At 50.9% G+C, this 26,565-nt stretch overlaps 1 protein-coding gene across 2 annotated transcripts in view; it reads right to left on the bottom strand.

Annotated features, from left to right (window-relative positions):
- LOC147125086 (exocyst complex component 1-like) overlaps positions 1-26,565 on the bottom strand; it is a 189,892-nt gene that overhangs the window by 36,046 nt on the left and 127,281 nt on the right. For both annotated transcript variants that reach the window (XM_085997193.1, XM_085997183.1), the window contains one exon: positions 4,797-5,040. In XM_085997193.1, the coding sequence (XP_085853319.1) occupies positions 4,797-5,040 (244 nt within the window). The remainder of the gene's footprint in view (positions 1-4,796; positions 5,041-26,565) is intronic.

The raw sequence follows: 26,565 nt of genomic DNA, 5'->3' as shown, positions 1-26,565 counted from the left end.
CTGCCGATAGCAGTGCTGGCCCTTGAAATGTAAATTAAGAGAGGGTGACATCACGTCGACTTAATGTCACCTTAGCGAACTTGGACCTTAGCGCTGAGTTCAGCGCTGGGTCCTAAGCTCGCCATGAAAATCCAACGTTCAGCATACTGACAGAGACACTGTCAGCACCTCTTAAAGGGACACACACATCTTTCAGGTAAGTTTGCATTTAAGCTTTTGGACTGAATTTTTTTTATTTTATTGAAGTAGTGGCTTGGTGCAATACATGGTAAAAGTTTTTTAAGTGTGCAGGGAGTGCGGCTGGATACTTACAAGGCCTTGGATGGTAAAGGAAGGCCTCTGAGAAGACAGAAAATGCTGGAAATACTCAGCAGGTCAGGCAACATCCGTAGAGAGAGAAACAGAGTTCATGTTTCAGGTCGAGATGCTGCCTGACCTGCTGAGTATTTCTAGCATTTTATGCTGGGATTTCAGATTTACAGCATCCACTCGCAGAGGGAAGAGGAAGACACTGAAGAGGAAGAAGCAGAAGAGGGAGATGCAAAAGAGGAGGAAGCAGAGGAAGGATGCAAGCCAGACAGTTCCTTTCTGATTGGGATATCCCGGATGAAATCATCCGCCTACAGTATCAGTGACCACACCCTCAATTCCCCTGTCAACATTTGTCCTACGCCTTATCTTCCCTCTGTTACTGACCATCACATCGTCCACTTGGCCACATTGCGGAAATAAAAGCCACCACAAAGCAAACTTTCCAATCAAATTTTAACAACTATCCATCCATTATGACATCAAGAAATCAACTCATCACCCTTATGCATTCCGTTACTGACTGTTTTTGGTGTGCCTTTGCCTATCCTACTGATGTCACGCAGTGCTTCCTAGTGGCTGCAGCACGGCTGGTGGAAGGCTGCTGACTTTCAGTGCCGGACACTGCAAATGACCTTGCTGGTCGACCTTGAGGAGCTGGTGGATGCAAGTGTCAAATCGAGTGATGGTGTTTCTTCTTCTTCACTCTCCTCTCCCTCTTCTTGGCCAACCACTGGCTGGGCAGGTTGCATTTCTTGGGTGTGTGAAATGAGGAAGGCACAAGGGTGGAGTTGTAGTGAAGGGAGGGCAGGAAAGCAAGAGGTGCATGCGAGGAGGAGGATAACGTATGGTGATACCAGCATCTTTTACCCTTTCAGCCCCGCCGCTGACCAAGGGCTGAGCCATGCCCCTGCCAAGAATGGGCAGCACCATTTCCTCCAAGGAGGTGAGGTGAAGCTAGGAATGGGAGGTGTGTCTTGTGTTTGGTACAGATTGTTGGGAGGTGAGTGATGGTGAGAGGTGTGAAGGAGTCGTGCATTGAGAAGTGTGTGAGGCTAGTGGTGCAGTTGGTAGGAGACGGCTTTTGAAGATGCATTTACTGACCTTGACCACTGGTCTGAGATCATGAGGCTTCTTTGGGCACTGGAGCCAGGTTGTTGGGGGGTGTCACTGCTGGCAGTGATGGCCTCGGTGATTTGGTCCCACATCGTTCTTTCTGGTGGTTAGAGGACCTCTCCTGCAGTGTTGACCCCCTGCACAAAGCTGGAGTGTTGTGTGCGAGACCCTGGGTGCCCCTTCCCTGGCTTGCTGAACCATTTGTGTTAGTGCTGAAGCACTTTTCCCATTTGAGCTGTAAGGGCTAAAAATTGCCTATTTTTATGTGATTTTTATTTTTTTCATTTCAGATGGCAGTTCCCCTTTAAGAAACCGACAATGGTTTCTGAAATCACAGCCTCGCTTTCAGAGCAGGCTATTCTAGCTGCACTGACGCTGCAGCCACGTTACATTGGGGCCTCCTGCCGGGCCCAACGCCACCAGGATGGCGTTGCAGTGAGTTTAGCGCTGGGCTAATGTTAATTAGTCCCAAGTGCCAGTCCTGCCAGCACCACCATTTTTGGCGGCAGTTAACACCGGCCCGCGGTGGCACCGGGAGGTTTTTACCAGTATCGAGTTTCTCGGCCTATATGTTTAAATGAAATCACCTCTCATTCTGATAAACTCCAGAGAATATAGGTCCATTCCACTCAATCTCTCTGCATAGGACAGCCCTCTCATCCCAGGAATCAATCTAGTGAACCTCCGTTGCATCCCCTCTAAAGAAAGTATATCCTTCCTTAGGTAAGGAGCCCAAAACCGTACACAGTTCTCCAGGTGTGGTCTCACCAAAGCCCTATATAATTGCAGCAAGACTTCCTTACTCTTATTCTCCAACCCCTTCGCAATAAATGCTAACATACCATTTGCCTTCCTAATTGCTTGCTGTTACCTACATGTTAACTTTCTGAGATTCATGTACAAGGATCCCTGAATCTCTCTCAATACCAACATTTGTTCGTCTCTCACTTTTTAGGAGTATGTGACCTCCTTATTCTTCCTACCAAAATGTATTACCTCACACTTATCTATATTGAAATTCATTTGCCAATTACTTGCCCATTCTGCAAGTTTAGTTGCAGTTTTGGGGTGTTTGTGGGAAGAAAAAAAATAAGTGAGTCCTGGGGAATAGTGGCACCTGTGCAGGGAGATCTGGGGGTCTGGGAGCATTAGGGAAGAGACACATGTGTCTGTCAACACTGGCGGAGTTGGGGATAGAGGATCCCAGCATGAGAGGAATGATAGGGTCTGGAGCACTGTGAAAAATGGGGAGGAATCCTAGGTGTGTGTGAACTTAGGGTGTGGGGGGGGGGCGAAGTACAGACAGTTCCTGGGGTCTGGTAGTAATGGGAAATGAAATACTGGGGTATGGTAACAGTGTGGTAGGTGAGCATCGGGCATAATGTAGAGCGGTGTCAGGTTCTAGGAGCAATGGGGAGTAGGTTACCAATGTCTGCGAGCATTGGGAAGAAGCTCTGGTACCCATCAGTACTGGAGGTAGAGAGTCACAGAATGTGGCAAAATCAGAATGGGGGTTCTGTGATTTGGGAGCACTACTTTAGTAAAAATACAGCGAATGCTTTGAGGAACTTAAGCCGGTTTCCAAGGTTACAGCCAGAGATCCAACAAGGGGCCTTTATAAGCGATGGGGCAGGTGAGTGTGTTAGGAGGAAATGGGACTGGCACTTGAGGTGGCGGGGGGAAGCAGCAAAAGGCCACCACTATTTGGGGTGGGAGAGGCAACAGGAAAGTGTGCGAGGGAAAGGGGTTGATGATTCACAGGGAGAGACATCAGGAAACAGCATCAGGCAAGAGGTATGATTTGCACAACCCACTCTGTGGCACTCTGGAGAACTTACCACTTACCTTGGAGATGTAATTCTGGAGTTGTGAAGATTCTTAGCATGACAAAGAGATGTGACAGAGGTCATGGAAAAGTGAAGCAGGAGGTTAAGTGTTACACTTACAAGAAATATGCACTATATATAAGGCTTTTATGTGTATACTAGTGGATCTTCACTAGCATTGCTCACCTACCGCACTGTTACAATACCCCAGTATTTCATTTCCCATTACTACCAGACCCCAGGAACTGTCTGTACTCCCCCCCCCACACCCTAAGTTCACACACACCTCAGATTCTTCCCCACTTTTCACAGTGCTCCAGACCCTATCATCCTCTCATGCTGAGATCCTCTATCCCCAACCCCGCCAGTGTTGACAGACACATGTGTCTCTTCCCTAATGCTCCCAGACCCCCAGATCTCCCTGCACAGGTGCCACTATTCCCCAGGACTCACTTATTTTTTTTCTTCCCACAAACACCCCAAAACTGCTAATAAACTTGCAGAATGGGCACTAGCAGGTCTCAGGATATGCTTTCTGTCTCACCTGTCTCAATTGCCTCATATTGGTGGTTCATTCTCTCAAAGTTGGAGGGTGGGTGGGTGCCAGTTTTACATCTTTTGTTTCTTTCTTTTTTTCTGTGTGCTGTTCTTCTTTCTCTTGTTCTTTCTCCTTGTCTGTCTGTTCTTGCTTTGTCAGTGAGAGCTGTGGGTTCTCATTGTTAGGAAGTAGGGCATTGGTGGGGGCAGGGTTCCAGCTCGAGATATAGGCAGGTTTTGGTTTGCAGATAAAGGGATCCGACAATGCCTGAAGGCCAGCTTTAGGGTGGTTGGTGGTAGGCCATAAGTCCAAATGGAAAGGAAGATAAAGCAGGTGGTTTTCCACCTCTCTTGTGTGATGTCTATTCCCTCAACTCCACATTCTATGCGCTCCCATTTGTCTTCTCTGCATGCCCTTGCTTTGCAGCAACCCACTCACCCGATGGTGGTACTCTTATTTAGCGTCCTGTCGCCACATCTGAATCGCTGACCTATCCTAAAGCACTAGATATGAACTGTCTCCAGAAATACCCAACTCAACAGGTGGTTTCGCCCAAACATTTTTGAAGCAGCAGTGCCAGCAAATATATAGACTACCACTGGCCACCAGTGATTTTGCCTTAAGCAGGTAGAGTGTTCAAAATACCCATACAGACCAGTGACTTATCACTTACTGGCACAGACTTTCCCCAACCACTGAGAAAAGTTCAGTGGCTAGAAAACAGGCTGCAAATCATGACTTTCAAACAAGTGTGCAGAGACTGTTGACCATATCTTGCTGCTGATGCTGTAGATTCAGCCTCACAATGAAAATGGGATGCATTCAACAGTATCAGGACCTTGAAGCATTATAATAGGGGTATAAAACACATTTGAAGTGCATCATATACAGGGAGGATGTGGAAAAGTGCCAGATACAGCAGAGTACCTTTTAAGTTGGATTAGTATTAGATCATTTAAATACATATAAGTTACACAAGAATCAAGAACAAAATTTCAGTGACTTACAATGCATTTGTCGAAGTTGCGTTTGACATGCACTAGCATGTTTCCGAATGTAGATTTGAGAAAAGAAGAAGGGTCACAATCTTGAACAGTCAGTGCACGCTGGCTCACTATTACCAGTAAATGCAAGGAGTTGGAAGGGTTGATCTTATCGCATAGGTTTACAAATGCCTTTAGATCTAGTTCAAGAGTACTGAAGATTTCACTCATCATTTTTCGTTTATTGCTGATACCAGGATCTTCCTGCCTAGTAGAAAGCAAAATAAGTAAAAATTGTAGTATAAATATTTTAATCACAAAGTGCATCTACTTGAAACTGTATATACCTTCACAGTGAAAGATAAAAATACAGTGTTAATGCAGTGGAAAGATCATCAGGAGTGTAAGAATTATCTGTTTAGTTATTCAGGTTTCAAGAATTACATAGAGTCATAGTCATAACGGCACAGAAGGAGGCCATTCGGCCCATCAAGTCCGTGCTGGCTCTCTGAAGAGCAATCCAGTTAGTCCCATTCCCCCGCTCTATCCCCGTAGCCCTGCAAGTTTATTTCCCTCAAGTGCCTATCCAGTCTCCCCTTGAAAACATTGGGGGGAATTTTGCCAGCCCTGGGGAGGCGGGACTGCCGGGAAAATGGCAGAAACTGGGAGCGGGTATCAACCCCGCTCCCAGCCTGCCTCCGTGCCATCTTCCCGGGAGGCTGGTCCCAACTCGCTCAGAGACCAGTCTCCTCGAGGCGGGAAGGGGATTACAGCCACTTAACTGCCTGTTAACAGATAGTTAATAGGCAGTTAAGAGGCTTATCCCCATTTTACCCACACAAGTGCGGGCTTCTCGACGGCTGCGAACCTTGCCAGGGTCAGCAAGGTGAGCAGTGGGTCTGCGGGGGTGAGAGGGGTCGAAAAGTGCGCTGTGGAGGTGAGTGATGGGTGCAAGTATGGAGACGTCAGTATGAGAGGTGAGTGCAAAGTGTTAGAAAAAGTTTACTTACCTTTGCTTCCTCCTGCAGGCTTCAACCCTTGGGGATCCAGAGGTGCCTCATCTCAATGGCAGAGATGACAGAATGGCTGCTGCATTCTCCAATGCAGCAGCCATCTGCTTTCTGCTAAAGAGAGAGGTTTGATGAGTCTTCAGTCCAAGGGCTTACCTTAGAACAGAGATTGTCAGTAAAAAAATTTTGACAGATGAAACGTCATACGCTGATGTCCTCTGTCATCGGCTTTCCCTTAATTGGCCGGCTAAGGTCAATCAAGGGAAAATAGTGTAGGTTGGCCGGACGTCGTTGGGGGCGGGACTGAAGCCTGACAACCAGCAGTCCCGCCCCAAACGTGCCCCCATTGAGAAAATCCAGCCCATTGAGTGTCTCCGCTTCCACCACTTCCGTCGGTAGCGAGTTCCAGGTCCTCACCAATCACTGCGTAAAAAAGTTTTCCCTCACATCCCCCTATATCTCTTGCCCAAAACCTTAAATCTATGTCCCCTAGTCCTTGTACCATCAACTAGTGGGAACAGCCTTGCCCCGTCTAGCCTATCCAAACCTGTCATAATCTTGTGCACGTCTATCAAATCACCCCTCAACCTCCTTTGCTCTAATGAAAACAAATCCAGCTTCTCCAACTGTCCTTGTAGCTAAGATCCCCCATCCCTGGAACCATTCTGGTAAATCTCCTCTGCACCCTCTCAAGGGCCTTCACATCCTTCCTAAAGTGTGGTGACCAGAACTGGACGCAATACTCCAGTTGTGGCCTAACTTTATAAAGATTCAGCATAACTTCTCTACTTTTGTACTCAATGTCTCTATTTATGAAGCCCAAGATCCCATATGCTTTGCTAACCACTCTCTCAATATGTCCTGCCACCTTCAGGGACCTATGCACATTAACTCCCAGGTCCAGCATATTAACAAAACACAGAAATTGATGGGAAAATGAGTTGTAATCTATTTTTGAATGTGAAAATCTTTATACAGTTCTGAGTAAATAACGAATTTGGTATTTATATAATGCCTTTTACAACCTCAGGACATCCCAAAGTGCTTCACAGCCAATGAAGTACTTTTGAAATGCAATGCAAGGAAATGCAGCAGCTAAAATATGTACAGCAAGGACCAACAAACAGCAATAAGATAAAGGAGCAGATAATCTGCTTTTTTTGGTGGTGTTGGGTGACGGATAAATATTGGCAAGGACATGGGGATAACTCTCCCGTTCTTCTCGAATAGTGCCACAGGATCTTTTATGTCAACCTGAGGGCAGATGGGCCTCAGAATGTCTCATCCAAAAGACAGCATCTCTGACAATTCAGCACTGCCTCAGCCTAGATTGTGCGCTCAAGGCTCTGGAGTGGGGCTTAAACCTACGACCTTCTGACATTGAAGTATTTTGAAAATTACTTTTTCTGATCAATTTTAATTCTTTTCATGAGGTTAACAATTTGTGGCATTGACAGGTGTTAGTGAGGGGTGAAGAAGAAGACATTTTTAGGTTATGGAGGGTTAAATCTGATATACACACAGGAAGCAATGATTCAATGTATTACCATATAGTAACAACCTTTTCTCCTCTAATTTTCCCCCTCATGGTGTTTACTTTTATTATTTCTTATTAAATTCTTCCGCTAGTGTATACACACTAAAGTCAATCTGTTGGCATAGTTGTATCTATTTCAATGGTGTTTCACATTTGAATATCACCAGTGACTTACATTTATCTAGTCCTCCTCACATGACTGAACATTGTGTACTTTAGGTGGGAGGGAAATAGACCCAATAAATTGGTGATCAAAGAGGACCACCAGGACGCCACACTCTGCCCCATGAGAACTATGAGACCACTTTCAGCATTCTGTACTGCTCTTTTAGTTGCATTTGAAAAGGTGGGATGGAACACTGCATACTAAAGCCTGATGAATAACGGGAGGAGTCATTGGGTGAGAAATTGGGCTCGGTAGCGGCCATTGTTTGGGCGCTATGAGTGCCATTACGAATCCAAAATGGTGTCCGTCGCACGCACACTTCTGACGCGAAGCGCACTGGACACCATCTTGGTAAAGGCATTAACGTGCGCACAGAGCAGGCAGATCATGATGTCAATCAGTGTGTAACTCTGATTTGACGCCTGTGCTGTCATTTTGGAGCTCCAGCCGACACCCTCTCTTAACCTCGCACAACTGAACACATGTTAAGCAGCAGGAAGTACTCCACACCAGCACTATTTAAAGGGATCATCGACTACTTATAGGTTAGTTGCTGGTTGATTTCTTCTGGCTGTTGCTACAATTCTACATGTTTTTGGTGCTTTCCATAGTTGTTTCAAGTATCAGAAGTCTACAGGGATTAGTGTGGCAAGTGCTGAAGTACTTTTTGCTGACTTCAAGTCTTCTACACAAACCAGTTGCTCCCAGACATGGATGCACAAGTAGGCCTTCCTCTTGGAATCGAGCATGACTGGGAGAATGGGCAGAGGCCACGCAGAGCAGGACAAGCTGCTAGAAGAGGGAGGAGGAGGAGAAGGGCTCTCAGCAGGAGGCCATATCCGCCCAGGGTGTTCAGGGAGCAATTCTCCTAACTGAACCTCAGCGACGACCAATGTTTGAGACGTCTGCGCTTCACTAAGGGGTTTGTCACTGAAATCTGCCAACTGCTGCAGCCACAACGCCAACCTGGAAGCATTTCCAGTGACTGGGAAGGTGACCGTGGCTATGAACTTTTATGCGTCTGGCTCTTTCCAGGCTGGTGCTGGAGATATTAGAAGCATCTCGCAGTTTGCAGTCCACTGTTGCATTAAGGAGGTCACTGAGGCTCTCTGTTCAAAGAGATAATTTCATTTTATTCCCTCTTGCCAGAGACAAGCAGGCGGAGCGAGCACGAGGGTTTGCAACATTTGCAGGCTTCCTCATTGTTTTGCGGGCGCCGCATGTTAACTCTGACCAAAAGGGATTCCACTCCCTCAATGTCCAGCTGGTGTGTGACCATAGGTAGCGCGTCATGCAAGTCAATGCCCGGTATCCTGGTAGCAGTCATGATGCTTTCATTCTGCGGCAGTCTGCTGTGCCAGCTGTATTTAAGCCACCACGGCAAACCAAAGGGTGGCTACTGGGTGACAAGGGCTATCCACTGACGACATGACTCATGACTCCGGTTCACAACCCACGCACATGTGCGCAGTATGCAATGAGAGCCATGCTGCCACAAGAAATGTGATAGAGCAGATCATTCGCGTGCTGAAGCAACAATTCCGCTGCCTGGACCGCTCAGGAGGAGCCCTGCAGTGGGTCTCAAGATTCATGGTGGTATGCTGCATGCTGCACAACCTTGCCATCATGAAGGAACAGCCCTTTTCCCCACCTATCAGGTGAGAAGCTGAGAAGCAAGAGCACAGGGAGGAGGAGGAGGAAGAGAAGGACATGGCAGAGGAGGAAGAGGGAGGGAGGCTGCAACCTAGACAGCCCTTCACTGCCCGGGCTGTATGTGAAGAACTAATTCAAGTGCAATACCAGTAACCTCAACCTCAATTCTCCATTCACTAACAGTCCCAAACTCCTTCCCTTCCCTCTGTCACTGACCATCACATCGTCCGCTTGGCCACAATGCAAAAATAAAAGCCAACACAATATAAACCTTCCAAACGAAATTTATAAATTAAATCATGCCATATTGCATACAAACTTAAACTAATCACTCTTGTGCATTCCCTTAGTGCCTGTCTTCCATGTGCCTTTGTGTAAGATTCGAAAATTTTCAGCAAAAATCAAGCAAGAAAACTGGATAAAATAAGACTGTTTATTGACCAAAGTAAGCTTGCACAGAAAAACCTTTGATAAAAGGGCATACAAAATGGCCGCCAGGCCCCGTGATCAGTTTCTGAACCAGTTTATTTCTGTTACTGCAAGCTAGACAGGCTTGTGGATTGAAGACAGTAAACCCGCGAAAGCCAGTATCTGGGAACCGAAACTCAGAGCAACAGCATACATATTCAATGGATTATAAGTACAGGATGGGGCCCATCAAGATATGGGCGGACAATGTAAAAACACTTATACCCATTTATTGTACAAAGGAAAAACCGTTTAGCAGCCATCAAGGAAAATGTCCGGACCGATCAATATGCGAACCGAGCCGCGGTGACAATGCAAAGGACATTAACAGACATTATCGGCCAGGAAGGCCAGTTCAAGTTATCACCGGCTCCGTTACAAGACAAAGCGCCCCTGCAGAGATCTCTGCCCGCCAAAATTAATACAAAGACAGGACTATGATTTGGCGGGAGATAAGACTGTCCCAAAAGAGTATAACTATGGATTGAAAGTCCATCTAAGTTACTTCTTCACTGCTACGGCTTCTTGTTGGGCGACTTCAGGCTTCCATTTCTTCAAGAACTTTCTTCTACGAGGAACGAACGAAGGGCGGACGGTGCCCGGATCGGCGCCTCTTCCACTTCGGCAGATCGATGAAAACGTTTTCGTCTTTTTAAAGACGGACGGTTTCGGAAAAAGGACAACGTGGCCGGTGTTCAGCCAAACAAGGCTCGGCCACGACGAGAAGACGACAAGGGTGGCCCGGGTACTGGGGTCGGGAGATCATCGACGACCCAGGCCGACGGAGAAGAAACCCTCTGGAGAACCGGCGATCGATGCCACAAGATTCTCCCATGTGCATAACCTGCATCTAGGTCTACTCCACGAACAAAAATCCACGACAGGCCTAGTGGATCTCAACCTTGACGAGCGCTCAGCGAGGCTGGGTCTACCCCACCGCCTCGAGGGAGGAGAGAATATCGACTGCGCCAGAAGCTTCCAATCCACGTGACGACGGGAAGCGGTGTCAAAAAGGCTGCGAACCCCTTTTCGCGATTTCGAGAGTGGTGAGCATGATCCCAAGTTCCCCAGGTCAAAACTTAGTTTAGGTATAGGGGAGGGAGTTAAGGGAAATCGTAATGTGTTTCCCCTTTTACGATGTGCCGTGTGTTCCCCATTTCCATAGAGTCAAGTTCATAAATTTGTGCATGATTGTAGTTACTTTAATCTGTGCCTATGACATGTATTTTGTAATGCTTCCAACTGTTCAAAAATAAAAGCATCCATTTCGTGCTATTCAGCCTGGTCTATTGAGTCCTCTTCTCTGCATTACTGTTCTCTGCATCTAAGTCCAAGGTCGAGAACCGTAGGGGGGGGTGGGTCGAACCACTCAAGGGTAATTCTTGCACGAAGCCTGGCAGGGGGCCAGAACGGGCAAGAGAGCAGGAAAAAAAACCCTACATTTGCCTGTCCTAGTGCTACCCCAGTGGCTGCAGCATGGCTGGTGGAAGGCTGCTGACTTTCAGTGGAGGAGACTGCAGATGGCCTTGGAGGGCAACCTCGAGCAGCTCTGGGTCTAGAAGGCCCGGCTTCAGACTGCAACATCTTGGCATGGGCGGCAGCAGTCTGGGCTGGCTGGCTGACAGGCAACAGCAAGGGCACTGGCAGAATGGCAGGGGTGGGAGCAAGAATGCTGTCATCCTGAGAGAAGACAGCAGGCTCATGCTCCATGGAGCCACTACAATACTAGTAATCTGCTAGAGGACAGACTGCTGGACTGCTGTGAAACCTTGCAAGCCCCTTTGAACACTGGTATCCACAGCCATGATGACAGCAGTCAGAGCTTGCATGGCAGCAAACTGACCTTGCATGACATCAGTCTGAGCCTCCACTGCAGCACTCAGACATTTGGGGGGAAAAATCCAGTTAGTTGCGCCTCAAGAGGGTGCCAAGTGGGGCGCAAAGCAACTAGCGCCCGGGCGCGGCGATATCTGCGCCTCTCGCGAAATTGACCGGACATTTTGCGGCGGCGCTAAACAATACCGCCCGATCTCATGCGCACACAGATCTTGACGTCATTCGAGAGTGCAACGCCCTTGTGACGCCCCGGAATGGAAATTGAGTGGCGCCCCCTCCTTTCCGCCTGGCGCACCCAAAGACAGGTTGGCTGGAACGCTTCCCAGTTGCTGTGGGGCTAGGGGGACGCTATTTAAAGGGGGCCTCTTCCTGGCTTCTGTGTGGTAGCCATTTTTGCACCACTCGTTCTGAGAGAGAGAGAGAGAGCTTTTGAGAGAGACAAAGAGAGAAAGAGAGACTTCTGCATTGAGTCAACGCTGTCTGAGGTAGTTTTGACTTCTGACCATAACTTTGCAGGTACTTTGGTTTTTGACCTTCATAACTTTGATTGCCTAGATACTATGGGGGCTGCAATGGATGGGAACGTCGTCCTTCTCCATCACTTTCGGAGGGCACAGAGACGTAGAGAGAGAGAGAGTGTGCCAATCATGGCCAGACGGAGGAGGGCCAACAGGCCTCTGTACAGGAGACCTTACCCTCCCAGGGTTTTTCGCCAACAGTTCTACATTAATATGTCTGAGGAGCAGTGTTTGTGAAGGCTGCGCTTCAGCAAGGAGGTGGTCACTGAGCTCTGCCACCTGCTTCAGCCAGATCTGCAGCCTCAACTGAGGAGCAGGATGTCTCTGTCGGTGGCAGTGAAGATAACAGTGGCTCTCAACTTTTAAGCCACTGGCTCATTTCAATCAGCTACTGGGGACATCGCCAATATCTCCCAGTTCGCGGTGCATTGCTGCATCCGTCAGGTCACAAATGCCCTCTTTAAAAGGAGACGAGAGTACATCTCTTTCCCCATGACCCCGGATAAGCAGCAAGAACGCGCAACGGGCTTTGCGATGATAGCGGGCTTCCCCGTGGTGCAGGGCGCCATTGACTGCACGCATGTGGCTTTGTGTGCGCCGCAAGAGAATGCCGAGGATTTCCGCAACCGAAAGGGTTTCCATTCCTTAGACGTTCAGTTGGTCTGTGACCATAGACAGCTGATACTCGCTGTCAATGCCCACTTTCCTGGCAGCAGCCACGATGCCATCATCCTGCGCCAGACTTCTGTGGCAGACCTTTTCCAGGCACTGCATCACCCAGGAGGTTGGCTTCGCGGGGACAAGAGATATCCTCCGTGCACCTGGCTGATGATACCGCTCTGTACGCCCAACACCCCTGCTGAGCTGCGATACAACGAGAGCCATCAAGCTACCAGGAACATCGTTGAGCACACAATCGGCGTGCTCAAGCAACGGTTCCGCTGTCTGGGCCATTCTAGAGGAGCCCTTCAGTACTCGCCTGAGCGAGTCTCCCACTTCGTTGTTGTGTGCTGCATGCTGCATAACCTTGCAATCCTCAGGACCCAGCCAATGCCACCAGGCATTGGAGCACCAGCAGAGGAGGAGGAGGAAGAGGAAGAGGAAGATGAGGATGATCATCAGCAGCACTAAGGCGGGAGGGAGGCACACAATGTACAAAGTGGAAGGGCCGTCCGTCAAATGCTCATAGCAAGTCGCTTCTAAGCCCCCTCTGAGGAAATGGCTTCTGCCATTCAAACAACCTAAATGAAACCATCCCGCAACCCCTAAGCCGGTCAAGGCAACAATGATTGCAAAGACCAAACATGTACATTTTGAATACAGAAACTTCTTTATTTGACAAACTCTGTGTCTCATTTCCGCATGACAAACTAATAGAAAGAAACACAAAAAAAAAGTCATTAACAGAACTGGCTCTCACAACCTGGAGACAATGTCCAAAACAGTTACACAAATTTGACCACGAACCTCGGCATTTAATAAAACAATGAAAAACATTTTGTCACACCTCCTACTTTTTGCCCTTCGAGGGTGATCTGCCTCGCTTGCGAAATTGCCCCCTTCCCACTCTGCAGCTCCTCCGTAATGGAACCCCAGTGGCTGGAGCAAGGCTGGTGGAAGGCTGCTGATTGTCACAACCTGAGACTGCAGATGCCCTTGAAGGACGGCCTGGACGAGCTCTGGGCCTGGAGGGCCCGGCTGCAGACTGCACCAACTCTGCATGGGCGGCAGCAGTCTGTTCTCCAGGCAGTGGCAACTGCAGTGGAGAAGTGCCAGTGGAGGCAGCAGGAATGCTGTCATCTTGTGAGAGGACAGCAAGTCCCTGCTCGACCGACACACTGGCACTCCCACGGGGCAGCACTTCAGCATCCAGAGCAATCTGATTGAGTACAGATTGCTGGCCTGCTGCAGCGCGGTGAGAGCCCCGGAAAATGTGCCCGATCCAGCGAGAGTGGCAGCAGTCAGTGCTCACGTGGCCTCAATCTGCGTCTGCATGAGACCAGCCAGTGACTGCATTGCAGCACTAAGCATTTGCGTGGCAGCCGCCTGTGCTACACTGAAGTGCTCCACACTCCTTGCAGTGATTCACTGGATTCGGGCACTCTTGCCACTGCACCCATGAGCTCAGTGTGCCTGCGCGCCGCCTGGGCGCTCATTTCAGCGAGGACCCGCTCCTCCTCTGCGTCCAGTGCAGCAGGACTCGATGGCATACTCTCCCTCCAGGGAGAAGGACCCCGAGCTTCCCTACCCCCATCGCGTTGCTGCAGCCCGCTGGGTCCTGGAGCTTCACCCTCATCAGACCATTCCCCCCCACTCCCCTCCAGGGAAGGCGTGTTCCCAGTGTGGGCATGGGCTTCCTCAGGAGAGGGTGGCGCTGATGCTCCGGCTTCCTCTTCCTCCTCGCCTTCAGCTTCACTCCCACTGGCAGCTTGAGGGCCCGTCTCCTCACCTGGTGAATCACCATCTGAAAGCAGGGAGGTACAAGAGTGGCTTTAGCGTGAGGACAGGGGGGCAGTAAGGGAGGCATGAGTGCAGCGATTTAGTAATTTGGATTGAAAGTGTCAAAGGCTGGTGTTGTGAGGAACAAGTGGAAGGAGAGGACAAAAAGGTGATGACCTTACCGTTGCTGTCCAGAATGGGGTCGGCGTCTCTAGTGGCGCCGGGGCCAATCACCCGGCTTGCCACAATCCTCTGGACACGCACCTCAAGATCGCTGAGGGGTTGCAGCTGAGGCCGCCCTCCACCAGTCCGTTGCTGCTGTCTCCTATTATGAGACAGCTTGGCCTGCAAGAAAAAGGATGGCGTGTGAGTAAATATACAGCCATGGTCTTGCCTGAAATGCCTGCCATAGTTGAATAGCCCTTATTGTATGCAGCCATGGTCTTGCCTGATGTGCCTCCCATAGTTGAATAGCCCTTACTGTATGCAGCCATGGTCTTGCCTGAAATGCCTGCCATAGTTGAATAGCCCTTACTGTATGCAAAGTGTGGAATGTGCGTGTGTGTTTGATGAAAGGGCCATAGGTGTTGGATGAGTGTTGAGCATTGGGGCTTTTAAGACCCTCTGGCCATAAAGTAAGGTTGAGATGGAGGGATGGAGAGGTTTTGAAAAAAAGGCACTCACCCTGACGACCTGAGTGAGGTCGTTGAACTTTTTCCTACATTGGAGATGGGTCCTAGGCACCATGCTGCTTCAGGAGACTCTCTGAGCCACATCCCTCCACACTCTTCTGTACTTGCGTGGCAAAGGCCTCCTGCCACTCTCTGGGTACAGAATAGATCTTCTGCGCTCCACCGTGCCAACCAGAGCCTCCAAGGCCCGCTCGCAGAAGCGCTGTGCTCGCTCCCTGGCCCTCTCCATAGTCCTTGGCTGCAAGATTTAGCCACAGGTCTGCCCAGGCTGAGATTCAAGGCTCCAATGAGCAGGGTGTGGCTGCAGAGCAAGATCGACCCTCTCCTTTAAGAACTGACCGGCGCCAGTGTGTCTGTGTTCCATCGCTAACTGACAGCACCTGCACTGCGCCCGCCCTCTGAGGTACCACCTTGCTCCTCGGCCATAGCGCCTTAAGAGAGGTATGTAGCGCCTGATTTAGCGCTCCAATCACCTCCAGGGGCGATAAAAGCCAAGTTTGCTGTTGGAGGCGATAATTAGCGCCAGGCGCTAAACTTGGCGCACCGCCAATAATGGCGCCCCAAATGGAGCGATACCGAATTTTTCCCCCTTGGTGTAAGCTGCTTGTGCTGCATTGGAAGCTGAGACATCCGCCATCGGATGCTGCATCATGGTTGGGTTCACAAGTGTGTTGATGGAGTTGGCCACCACTTCCATGCTGGAAAGGATGGGCTCCAAGCTCTGCGCAAAGCCCCCTGCCAAGTTGGTGCCGGGCTCCTCCATGCTCCTTGACATTGACCGCAGGCCTTCTGGCAGGCTTCCCAATCCACCAAGCATTTTGTTGTGTACACCCATCAGCCTTCTTCTGTAGCCTGGCCCTTCAAAGTCCTAATCTGAGTCCTCTGCAGCAGAACTTGTGTGCAACCTCGCCCTCTGGTGAGTTAGAACCTGCACTATGCTTACCCGCTGCCCTAGCTGCAGCACACTTGTGCCTCACCATGTGCAGATCCCGCCTTTATGCTACCCTCTAAAATACGCACAGTCTCAGTATCTAAGCTGGTGGCTGTGAGTGTGAAATCAAGTTGACAGTGTGCCTTCATCATCATTCTCTTCTTGGTCTTCCTCCACTGCCTGGGCAGGTTGCAGTTCTTGGGTATCAGAAAGGAAAAAGGCACAAGGGTAAGGTTGTGGTGAGGGGAGGGGAGGGGAGAAAGTAAGAGGTGCATGCTTACACCATCTGCAGCTTGTAAGTCAGAAGGGATTGTGGGATGAGGGGGAAATGGTATATGAGAAGGAGGATTAGGAATGAGGATACCGTTATCTTCAATGGATTCAGCTCCGCCACTTGCCACGGCCTCAGCAATGGCGCTTCCGATAATGGCCAGCACCATCTCCTCCATGGGGGTTAAAGAATGCAGGCCCGCTTCTCCACCTCTGGTTAGTTCCTGCTGCCTCCGGTTATGCGCCACCTTCTCCTGCAAGAGTGAGGGAAGTGTGTCAGCGAGAGTCGTGGAATATATTTGAGTGATGTGGCTGTCATGGTTGAATAGTTGGCAGTGTGTGCAAGCTGTGAGATGTGGGTGTGAGGCTTGAAACAGTGCTAAGTGTGTGAGGGTGAGGTGAAGCATATGAGTCCTGATTGATTTAGATGGTTGGTAGGCAAGTGACAGCGGTGTCGTGATTTGAGCAGTGGCTGAGGATAGTGGTGCAGTTGGTAGAATATTGCATTTGAAGATACATTCAGTGACCTTGACCACTCATCTGAGGTCATTAAATTTCTTGGGCTCACGTCCATTTGCAACACAAGTGGGCTGTACCAGATTTCTGATGGGTGTATCTTGACCTCCAAGGAGACCAAACAGTTCGTTTTGAATGTGTAATTTGATCCTTTCTGCGGCAGAGTAATTCAAGGTCTCTGCAATTTGTAATTTGATCCAGTCATTGTCATTGTCAAGCAGGCTATAAAGTTCAGACAAGGCATCATTACTGCTTTCAAAGAACACACAGCGCTTACACTACCGAGTTCAGAGAACACACAGCGCTCATGCTAACGAGTTCAGAGAACACACAGCGCTCACGCTACCGAGTTCAGAGAACACACAGCGCTCACGCTAACGAGTTCAGAGAACACACAGCGCTCACGCTAACGAGTTCAGAGAACACACAGCGGTCACACTACCGAGTTCAGAGTACACACAGCGATCACGCTACCGAGTTCAGAGACACACAGCGCTCACACTACCGAGTTCAGAGAACACACAGCGCTCACGCTACCGAGTTCAGAGAACACACAGCGCTCACGCTACCGAGTTCAGAGACACACAGCGCTCACACTACCGAGTTCAGAGAACACACAGCGGTCACACTACTGAGTTCAGAGTACACACAGCGCTCACACCACCGAGTTCAGAGACACACAGCGCTCACACTACCGAGTTCAGAGAACACACAGCGCTCACACTACCGAGTTCAGAGAACACACAGCGCTCACGCTACCGAGTTCAGAGACACACAGCGCTCGCACTACCGAGTTCAGAGAACACACAGCGCTCACACCACCGAGTTCAGAGAACGCACAGCGCTCACACTACCGAGTTCAGAGAACACACAGCGCTCACACTACCGAGTTCAGAGAACACACAGCGCTCACACCACCGAGTTCAGAGAACGCACAGCGCTCACACTACCGAGTTCAGAGAACACACAGCGCTCACACCACCGAGTTCAGAGAACACACAGTGTTCACACTACCGAGTTCAGAGAACACACAGCGGTCACACTACTGAGTTCAGAGTACACACAGCGCTCACACTACCGAGTTCAGAGTACACACAGCGCTCACACTTCCGAGTTCAGAGTACACACAGCGCTCACACTACCGAGTTCAGAGAACACACAGCGCTCACACCACCGAGTTCAGAGAACACACAGCGCTCACGCTAACGAGTTCAGAGAACACACAGCGGTCACACTACCGAGTTCAGAGGACACAGCGCTCACACTACCGAGTTCAGAGTACACACAGCGCTCACACGACCGAGTTCAGAGAACACACAGCGCTCACACCACCGAGTTCAGAGAACACACAGCGCTCACGCTAACGAGTTCAGAGAACACACAGCGGTCACACTACCGAGTTCAGAGGACACACAGCGCTCACACTACCGAGTTCAGAGAACACACAGCGGTCATACTACCGAGTTCAGAGAACACACAGCGCTCACACTACCGAGTTCAGAGAACACACAGCGCTCACACTACCGAGTTCAGAGAACACACAGCGGTCACACTACCGAGTTCAGAGAACACACAGCGCTCACACTACCGAGTTCAGAGAACGCACAGCGCTCACACGACCGAGTTCAGAGAACGCACAGCGCTCACACTACCGAGTTCAGAGAACGCACAGAGCTCACACTACCGAGTTCAGAGAACGCACAGAGCTCACACTACCGAGTTCAGAGAACGCACAGCGCTCACACTACCGAGTTCAGAGAATACACAGCGCTCACACTACTGAGTTCAGAGAATACACAGCGCTCACACTACCGAGTTCAGAGAACACACAGCGCTCACACCACCGAGTTCAGAGAACACACAGCGTTCACACTACCGAGTTCAGAGAACACACAACGCTCACACCACCGAGTTCAGAGAACACACAGCGTTCACACTACCGAGTTCAGAGAACACACAACGCTCACACTACCGAGTTCAGAGAACACACAGCGCTCACACTACCGAGTTCAGAGAATACACAGCGCTCACACTACCGAGTTCAGAGAACACACAGCGCTCACACTACCGAGTTCAGAGAACACACAGCGCTCACACTACCGAGTTCAGAGAACACACAGCGCTCACACTACCGAGTTCAGAGAACACACAGCGGTCATACTACCGAGTTCAGAGAACACACAGCGCTCACACTACCGAGTTCAGAGAACACACAGCGCTCACACTACCGAGTTCAGAGAACACACAGCGGTCATACTACCGAGTTCAGAGAACACACAGCGCTCACACTACCGAGTTCAGAGAACACACAGCGCTCACACTACCGAGTTCAGAGAACACACAGCGGTCACACTACCGAGTTCAGAGAACACACAGCGCTCACACTACCGAGTTCAGAGAACACACAGCGCTCACACTACCGAGTTCAGAGAAAGCACAGCGCTCACACTACCGAGTTCCGAGTACACACAGCGCTCACTACCGAGTTCAGAGAACACACAGCGCTCACACTACCGAGTTCAGAGAACGCACAGCGCCCACACTACCGAGTTCAGAGAACACACAGCGCTCACACTACCGAGTTCAGAGAACACACAGAGCTCACACTACCGAGTTCAGAGAACACACAGCGCTCACACTACCGAGTTCAGAGAATACACAGCGCTCACACCACCGAGTTCAGAGAACGCACAGCGCTCACACGACCGAGTTCAGAGAACACACAGAGCTCACACTACCGAGTTCAGAGAACACACAGCGCTCACACTACCGAGTTCAGAGAATACACAGCGCTCACACCACCGAGTTCAGAGAACACACAGCGCTCACACTACCGAGTTCAGAGAACACACAGCGGTCACACTACCGAGTTCAGAGAACGCACAGCGCTCACACATACCGAGTTCAGAGAACCCACAGCGCTCACACTACCGAGTTCAGAGAACACTCAGCGCTCACACTACTGAGTTCAGAGAACACACAGCGCTCACACTACTGAGTTCAGAGAACGCACAGCGCTCACACTACCGAGTTCAGAGAACGCACAGCGCTCACACTACCGAGTTCAGAGAACACACAGCGCTCACACTACCGAGTTCAGAGAACACACAGCGCCCACACTACCGAGTTCAGAGAACACACAGCGCCCACACTACCGAGTTCAGAGTACACACAGCGCTCACACTACCGAGTTCAGAGAACGCACAGCGCTCACACTACCGAGTTCAGAGAACGCACAGCGCTCACACTACCGAGTTCAGAGAACACACAGCGCTCACACTACCGAGTTCAGAGAACGCACAGCGCTCACACTACCGAGTTCAGAGAATGCACAGCGCTCACACTACCGAGTTCAGAGAACGCACAGCGCTCACACTACCGAGTTCAGAGAACACACAGCGCTCACACTACCGAGTTCAGAGAACACACAGCGCTCACACTACCGAGTTCAGGGAACACACAGCGGTCACACTACCGAGTTCAACACACAGCGCTCACACTGCCGAGTTCAGAGAACACACAGCGCTCACACTACCGAGTTCAGAGAACACACAGCGCTCACACTACCGAGTTCAGAGAACACACAGCGCTCACACTAACGAGTTCACAGAACACACAGCGTTCACACTACCGAGTTCACAGAACACACAGCGCTCACACTACCGAGTTCAGAGAACGCACAGCGCTCACATTACCGAGTTCAGAGAACGCAAAGCGCTCACACTACCGAGTTCAGAGAACGCACAGCGCTCACACTACCGAGTTCAGAGAACGCACAGCGCTCACACTGCCGAGTTCAGAGAACACACAGCGCTCACACTGCCGAGTTCAGAGAACACACAGCGCTCGCACTACCGAGTTCAGAGAACGCACAGCGCTCACACTACCGAGTTCAGAGAACCCACAGCGCTCACACTACCGAGTTCAGAGAACACACAGCGCTCACACTACCGAGTTCAGAGAAAGCACAGCGCTCACACTACCGAGTTCCGAGTACACACAGCGCTCACTACCGAGTTCAGAGAACACACAGCGCTCACACTACCGAGTTCAGAGAACGCACAGCGCCCACACTACCGAGTTCAGAGAACACACAGCGCTCACACTACCGAGTTCAGAGAACACACAGCGCTTACACTACCGAGTTCAGAGTGCACACAGCGCTCGCACTACCGAGTTCAGAGTGCACACAGCGCTCACACTACCGAGTTCAGAGAACACACAGCGCTCACATTACCGAGTTCAGAGAAAACACAGCGCTCACACTACCGAATTCAGAGTACACACAGCGCTAACACTACCGAGTTCAGAGTACACACAGCGCTCACACGACCGAGTTCAGAGTGCACACAGCGCTCACACTACCGAGTTCAGAGAACACACAGCGCTCACACTACCGAGTTCAGAGGACACACAGCGCTCACACTACCGAGTTCAGCGAACACACAGTGCTAACGCTACCGAGTTCAGCGAACGCACAGCGCTCACACTACCGAGTTCAGAGAACACACAGCGCTCACACTACCGAGTTCAGAGAATACACAGCGCTCGCACTACCGAGTTCAGAGGACACACAGCGCTCACACTACCGAGTTCAGCGAACACACAGCGCTCACACTACCGAGTTCAGAGAACACACAGCGCTCAGACTACCGAGTTCAGAGAATACACAGCGCTCACACTACCGAGTTCAGAGAAAGCACAGCGCTCACACTACCGAGTTCAGAGAACACACAGCGCTCACACTACCGAGTTCAGAGTACACACAGCGCTAACACTACCGAGTTCAGAGTACACACAGCGCTCACACGACCGAGTTCAGAGAACACACAGCGCTCACACTACCGAGTTCAGAGAACACACAGTGCTAACGCTACCGAGTTCAGCGAACGCACAGCGCTCACACTACCGAGTTCAGAGAACACACAGCGCTCACACTACCGAGTTCAGAGAATACACAGCGCTCGCACTACCGAGTTCAGAGGACACACAGCGCTCACACGACCGAGTTCAGAGAACACACAGCGCTCACACCACCGAGTTCAGAGAACACACAGCGCTCACGCTAACGAGTTCAGAGAACACACAGCGGTCACACTACCGAGTTCAGAGGACACACAGCGCTCACACTACCGAGTTCAGAGAACACACAGCGGTCATACTACCGAGTTCAGAGAACACACAGCGCTCACACTACCGAGTTCAGAGAACACACAGCGCTCACACTACCGAGTTCAGAGAACACACAGCGGTCACACTACCGAGTTCAGAGAACACACAGCGCTCACACTACCGAGTTCAGAGAACGCACAGCGCTCACACGACCGAGTTCAGAGAACGCACAGCGCTCACACTACCGAGTTCAGAGAACGCACAGAGCTCACACTACCGAGTTCAGAGAACGCACAGAGCTCACACTACCGAGTTCAGAGAACGCACAGCGCTCACACTACCGAGTTCAGAGAATACACAGCGCTCACACTACTGAGTTCAGAGAATACACAGCGCTCACACTACCGAGTTCAGAGAACACACAGCGCTCACACCACCGAGTTCAGAGAACACACAGCGTTCACACTACCGAGTTCAGAGAACACACAACGCTCACACCACCGAGTTCAGAGAACACACAGCGTTCACACTACCGAGTTCAGAGAACACACAACGCTCACACTACCGAGTTCAGAGAACACACAGCGCTCACACTACCGAGTTCAGAGAATACACAGCGCTCACACTACCGAGTTCAGAGAACACACAGCGCTCACACTACCGAGTTCAGAGAACACACAGCGCTCACACTACCGAGTTCAGAGAACACACAGCGCTCACACTACCGAGTTCAGAGAACACACAGCGGTCATACTACCGAGTTCAGAGAACACACAGCGCTCACACTACCGAGTTCAGAGAACACACAGCGCTCACACTACCGAGTTCAGAGAACACACAGCGGTCATACTACCGAGTTCAGAGAACACACAGCGCTCACACTACCGAGTTCAGAGAACACACAGCGCTCACACTACCGAGTTCAGAGAACACACAGCGGTCACACTACCGAGTTCAGAGAACACACAGCGCTCACACTACCGAGTTCAGAGAACACACAGCGCTCACACTACCGAGTTCAGAGAAAGCACAGCGCTCACACTACCGAGTTCCGAGTACACACAGCGCTCACTACCGAGTTCAGAGAACACACAGCGCTCACACTACCGAGTTCAGAGAACGCACAGCGCCCACACTACCGAGTTCAGAGAACACACAGCGCTCACACTACCGAGTTCAGAGAACACACAGAGCTCACACTACCGAGTTCAGAGAACACACAGCGCTCACACTACCGAGTTCAGAGAATACACAGCGCTCACACCACCGAGTTCAGAGAACGCACAGCGCTCACACGACCGAGTTCAGAGAACACACAGAGCTCACACTACCGAGTTCAGAGAACACACAGCGCTCACACTACCGAGTTCAGAGAATACACAGCGCTCACACCACCGAGTTCAGAGAACACACAGCGCTCACACTACCGAGTTCAGAGAACACACAGCGGTCACACTACCGAGTTCAGAGAACGCACAGCGCTCACACATACCGAGTTCAGAGAACCCACAGCGCTCACACTACCGAGTTCAGAGAACACTCAGCGCTCACACTACTGAGTTCAGAGAACACACAGCGCTCACACTACTGAGTTCAGAGAACGCACAGCGCTCACACTACCGAGTTCAGAGAACGCACAGCGCTCACACTACCGAGTTCAGAGAACACACAGCGCTCACACTACCGAGTTCAGAGAACACACAGCGCCCACACTACCGAGTTCAGAGAACACACAGCGCCCACACTACCGAGTTCAGAGTACACACAGCGCTCACACTACCGAGTTCAGAGAACGCACAGCGCTCACACTACCGAGTTCAGAGAACGCACAGCGCTCACACTACCGAGTTCAGAGAACACACAGCGCTCACACTACCGAGTTCAGAGAACGCACAGCGCTCACACTACCGAGTTCAGAGAATGCACAGCGCTCACACTACCGAGTTCAGAGAACGCACAGCGCTCACACTACCGAGTTCAGAGAACACACAGCGCTCACACTACCGAGTTCAGAGAACACACAGCGCTCACACTACCGAGTTCAGGGAACACACAGCGGTCACACTACCGAGTTCAACACACAGCGCTCACACTGCCGAGTTCAGAGAACACACAGCGCTCACACTACCGAGTTCAGAGAACACACAGCGCTCACACTACCGAGTTCAGAGAACACACAGCGCTCACACTAACGAGTTCACAGAACACACAGCGTTCACACTACCGAGTTCACAGAACACACAGCGCTCACACTACCGAGTTCAGAGAACGCACAGCGCTCACATTACCGAGTTCAGAGAACGCAAAGCGCTCACACTACCGAGTTCAGAGAACGCACAGCGCTCACACTACCGAGTTCAGAGAACGCACAGCGCTCACACTGCCGAGTTCAGAGAACACACAGCGCTCACACTGCCGAGTTCAGAGAACACACAGCGCTCGCACTACCGAGTTCAGAGAACGCACAGCGCTCACACTACCGAGTTCAGAGAACCCACAGCGCTCACACTACCGAGTTCAGAGAACACACAGCGCTCACACTACCGAGTTCAGAGAAAGCACAGCGCTCACACTACCGAGTTCCGAGTACACACAGCGCTCACTACCGAGTTCAGAGAACACACAGCGCTCACACTACCGAGTTCAGAGAACGCACAGCGCCCACACTACCGAGTTCAGAGAACACACAGCGCTCACACTACCGAGTTCAGAGAACACACAGCGCTTACACTACCGAGTTCAGAGTGCACACAGCGCTCGCACTACCGAGTTCAGAGTGCACACAGCGCTCACACTACCGAGTTCAGAGAACACACAGCGCTCACATTACCGAGTTCAGAGAAAACACAGCGCTCACACTACCGAATTCAGAGTACACACAGCGCTAACACTACCGAGTTCAGAGTACACACAGCGCTCACACGACCGAGTTCAGAGTGCACACAGCGCTCACACTACCGAGTTCAGAGAACACACAGCGCTCACACTACCGAGTTCAGAGGACACACAGCGCTCACACTACCGAGTTCAGCGAACACACAGTGCTAACGCTACCGAGTTCAGCGAACGCACAGCGCTCACACTACCGAGTTCAGAGAACACACAGCGCTCACACTACCGAGTTCAGAGAATACACAGCGCTCGCACTACCGAGTTCAGAGGACACACAGCGCTCACACTACCGAGTTCAGCGAACACACAGCGCTCACACTACCGAGTTCAGAGAACACACAGCGCTCAGACTACCGAGTTCAGAGAATACACAGCGCTCACACTACCGAGTTCAGAGAAAGCACAGCGCTCACACTACCGAGTTCAGAGAACACACAGCGCTCACACTACCGAGTTCAGAGTACACACAGCGCTAACACTACCGAGTTCAGAGTACACACAGCGCTCACACGACCGAGTTCAGAGAACACACAGCGCTCACACTACCGAGTTCAGAGAACACACAGTGCTAACGCTACCGAGTTCAGCGAACGCACAGCGCTCACACTACCGAGTTCAGAGAACACACAGCGCTCACACTACCGAGTTCAGAGAATACACAGCGCTCGCACTACCGAGTTCAGAGGACACACAGCGCTCACACTACCGAGTTCAGCGAACACACAGCGCTCACACTACCGAGTTCAGAGAACACACAGCGCTCAGACTACCGAGTTCAGAGAAAGCACAGCGCTCACACTACCGAGTTCAGCGAACACACAGCGCTCACACTACCGAGTTCAGAGAACACACAGCGCTCACACTACCGAGTTCAGAGAACACGCAGCGCTCACACTACCGAGTTCAGCGAACGCACAGCGCTCACACTACCGAGTTCAGAGAACACACAGCAGTCACACGACCGAGTTCAGAGAACACACAGTGCTCACACTACCGAGTTCAGAGAAAGCACAGCGCTCACACTACCGAGTTCAGAGAACACACAGCGCTCACACTACCGAGTTCAGAGAAAGCACAGCGCTCACACTACCGAGTTCAGCGAACGCACAGCGCTCACACTACCGAGTTCAGAGAACAAACAGCGCTCACACTACCGAGTTCAGAGTACACACAGTGCTCACTCTACCGAGTTCAGAGAACACACAGCGCTCACACTACCGAGTTCAGAGAATACACAGCGCTCGCACTACCGAGTTCAGAGAATACACAGCGCTCACACTACCGAGTTCAGAGAAAGCACAGCGCTCACACTACCGAGTTCAGAGAACACACAGCGCTCACACTACCGAGTTCAGCGAACGCACAGCGCTCACACTACCGAGTTCAGAGAACACGCAGCGCTCACACTACCGAGTTCAGCGAACGCACAGCGCTCACACTACCGAGTTCAGAGAACACACAGCAGTCACACGACCGAGTTCAGAGAACACACAGCGCTCACACTACCGAGTTCAGAGAAAGCACAGCGCTCACACTACCGAGTTCAGAGAACACACAGCGCTCACACTACCGAGTTCAGAGAAAGCACAGCGCTCACACTACCGAGTTCAGCGAACGCACAGCGCTCACACTACCGAGTTCAGAGAAAGCACAGCGCTCACACTACCGAGTTCAGCGAACGCACACCGCTCACACTACCGAGTTCAGAGAACACACAAATCAAATCAAATCAACTTTTATTGTCATTGTTAGT

Source organism: Somniosus microcephalus, chromosome 1, assembly GCF_052327205.1.
Source record: "Somniosus microcephalus isolate GS21.2 chromosome 1, FLI_Smic_1.0, whole genome shotgun sequence".
Classification (NCBI taxonomy): domain Eukaryota; kingdom Metazoa; phylum Chordata; class Chondrichthyes; order Squaliformes; family Somniosidae; genus Somniosus; species Somniosus microcephalus.
This window is presented reverse-complemented; position numbering and strand designations above follow the sequence as displayed.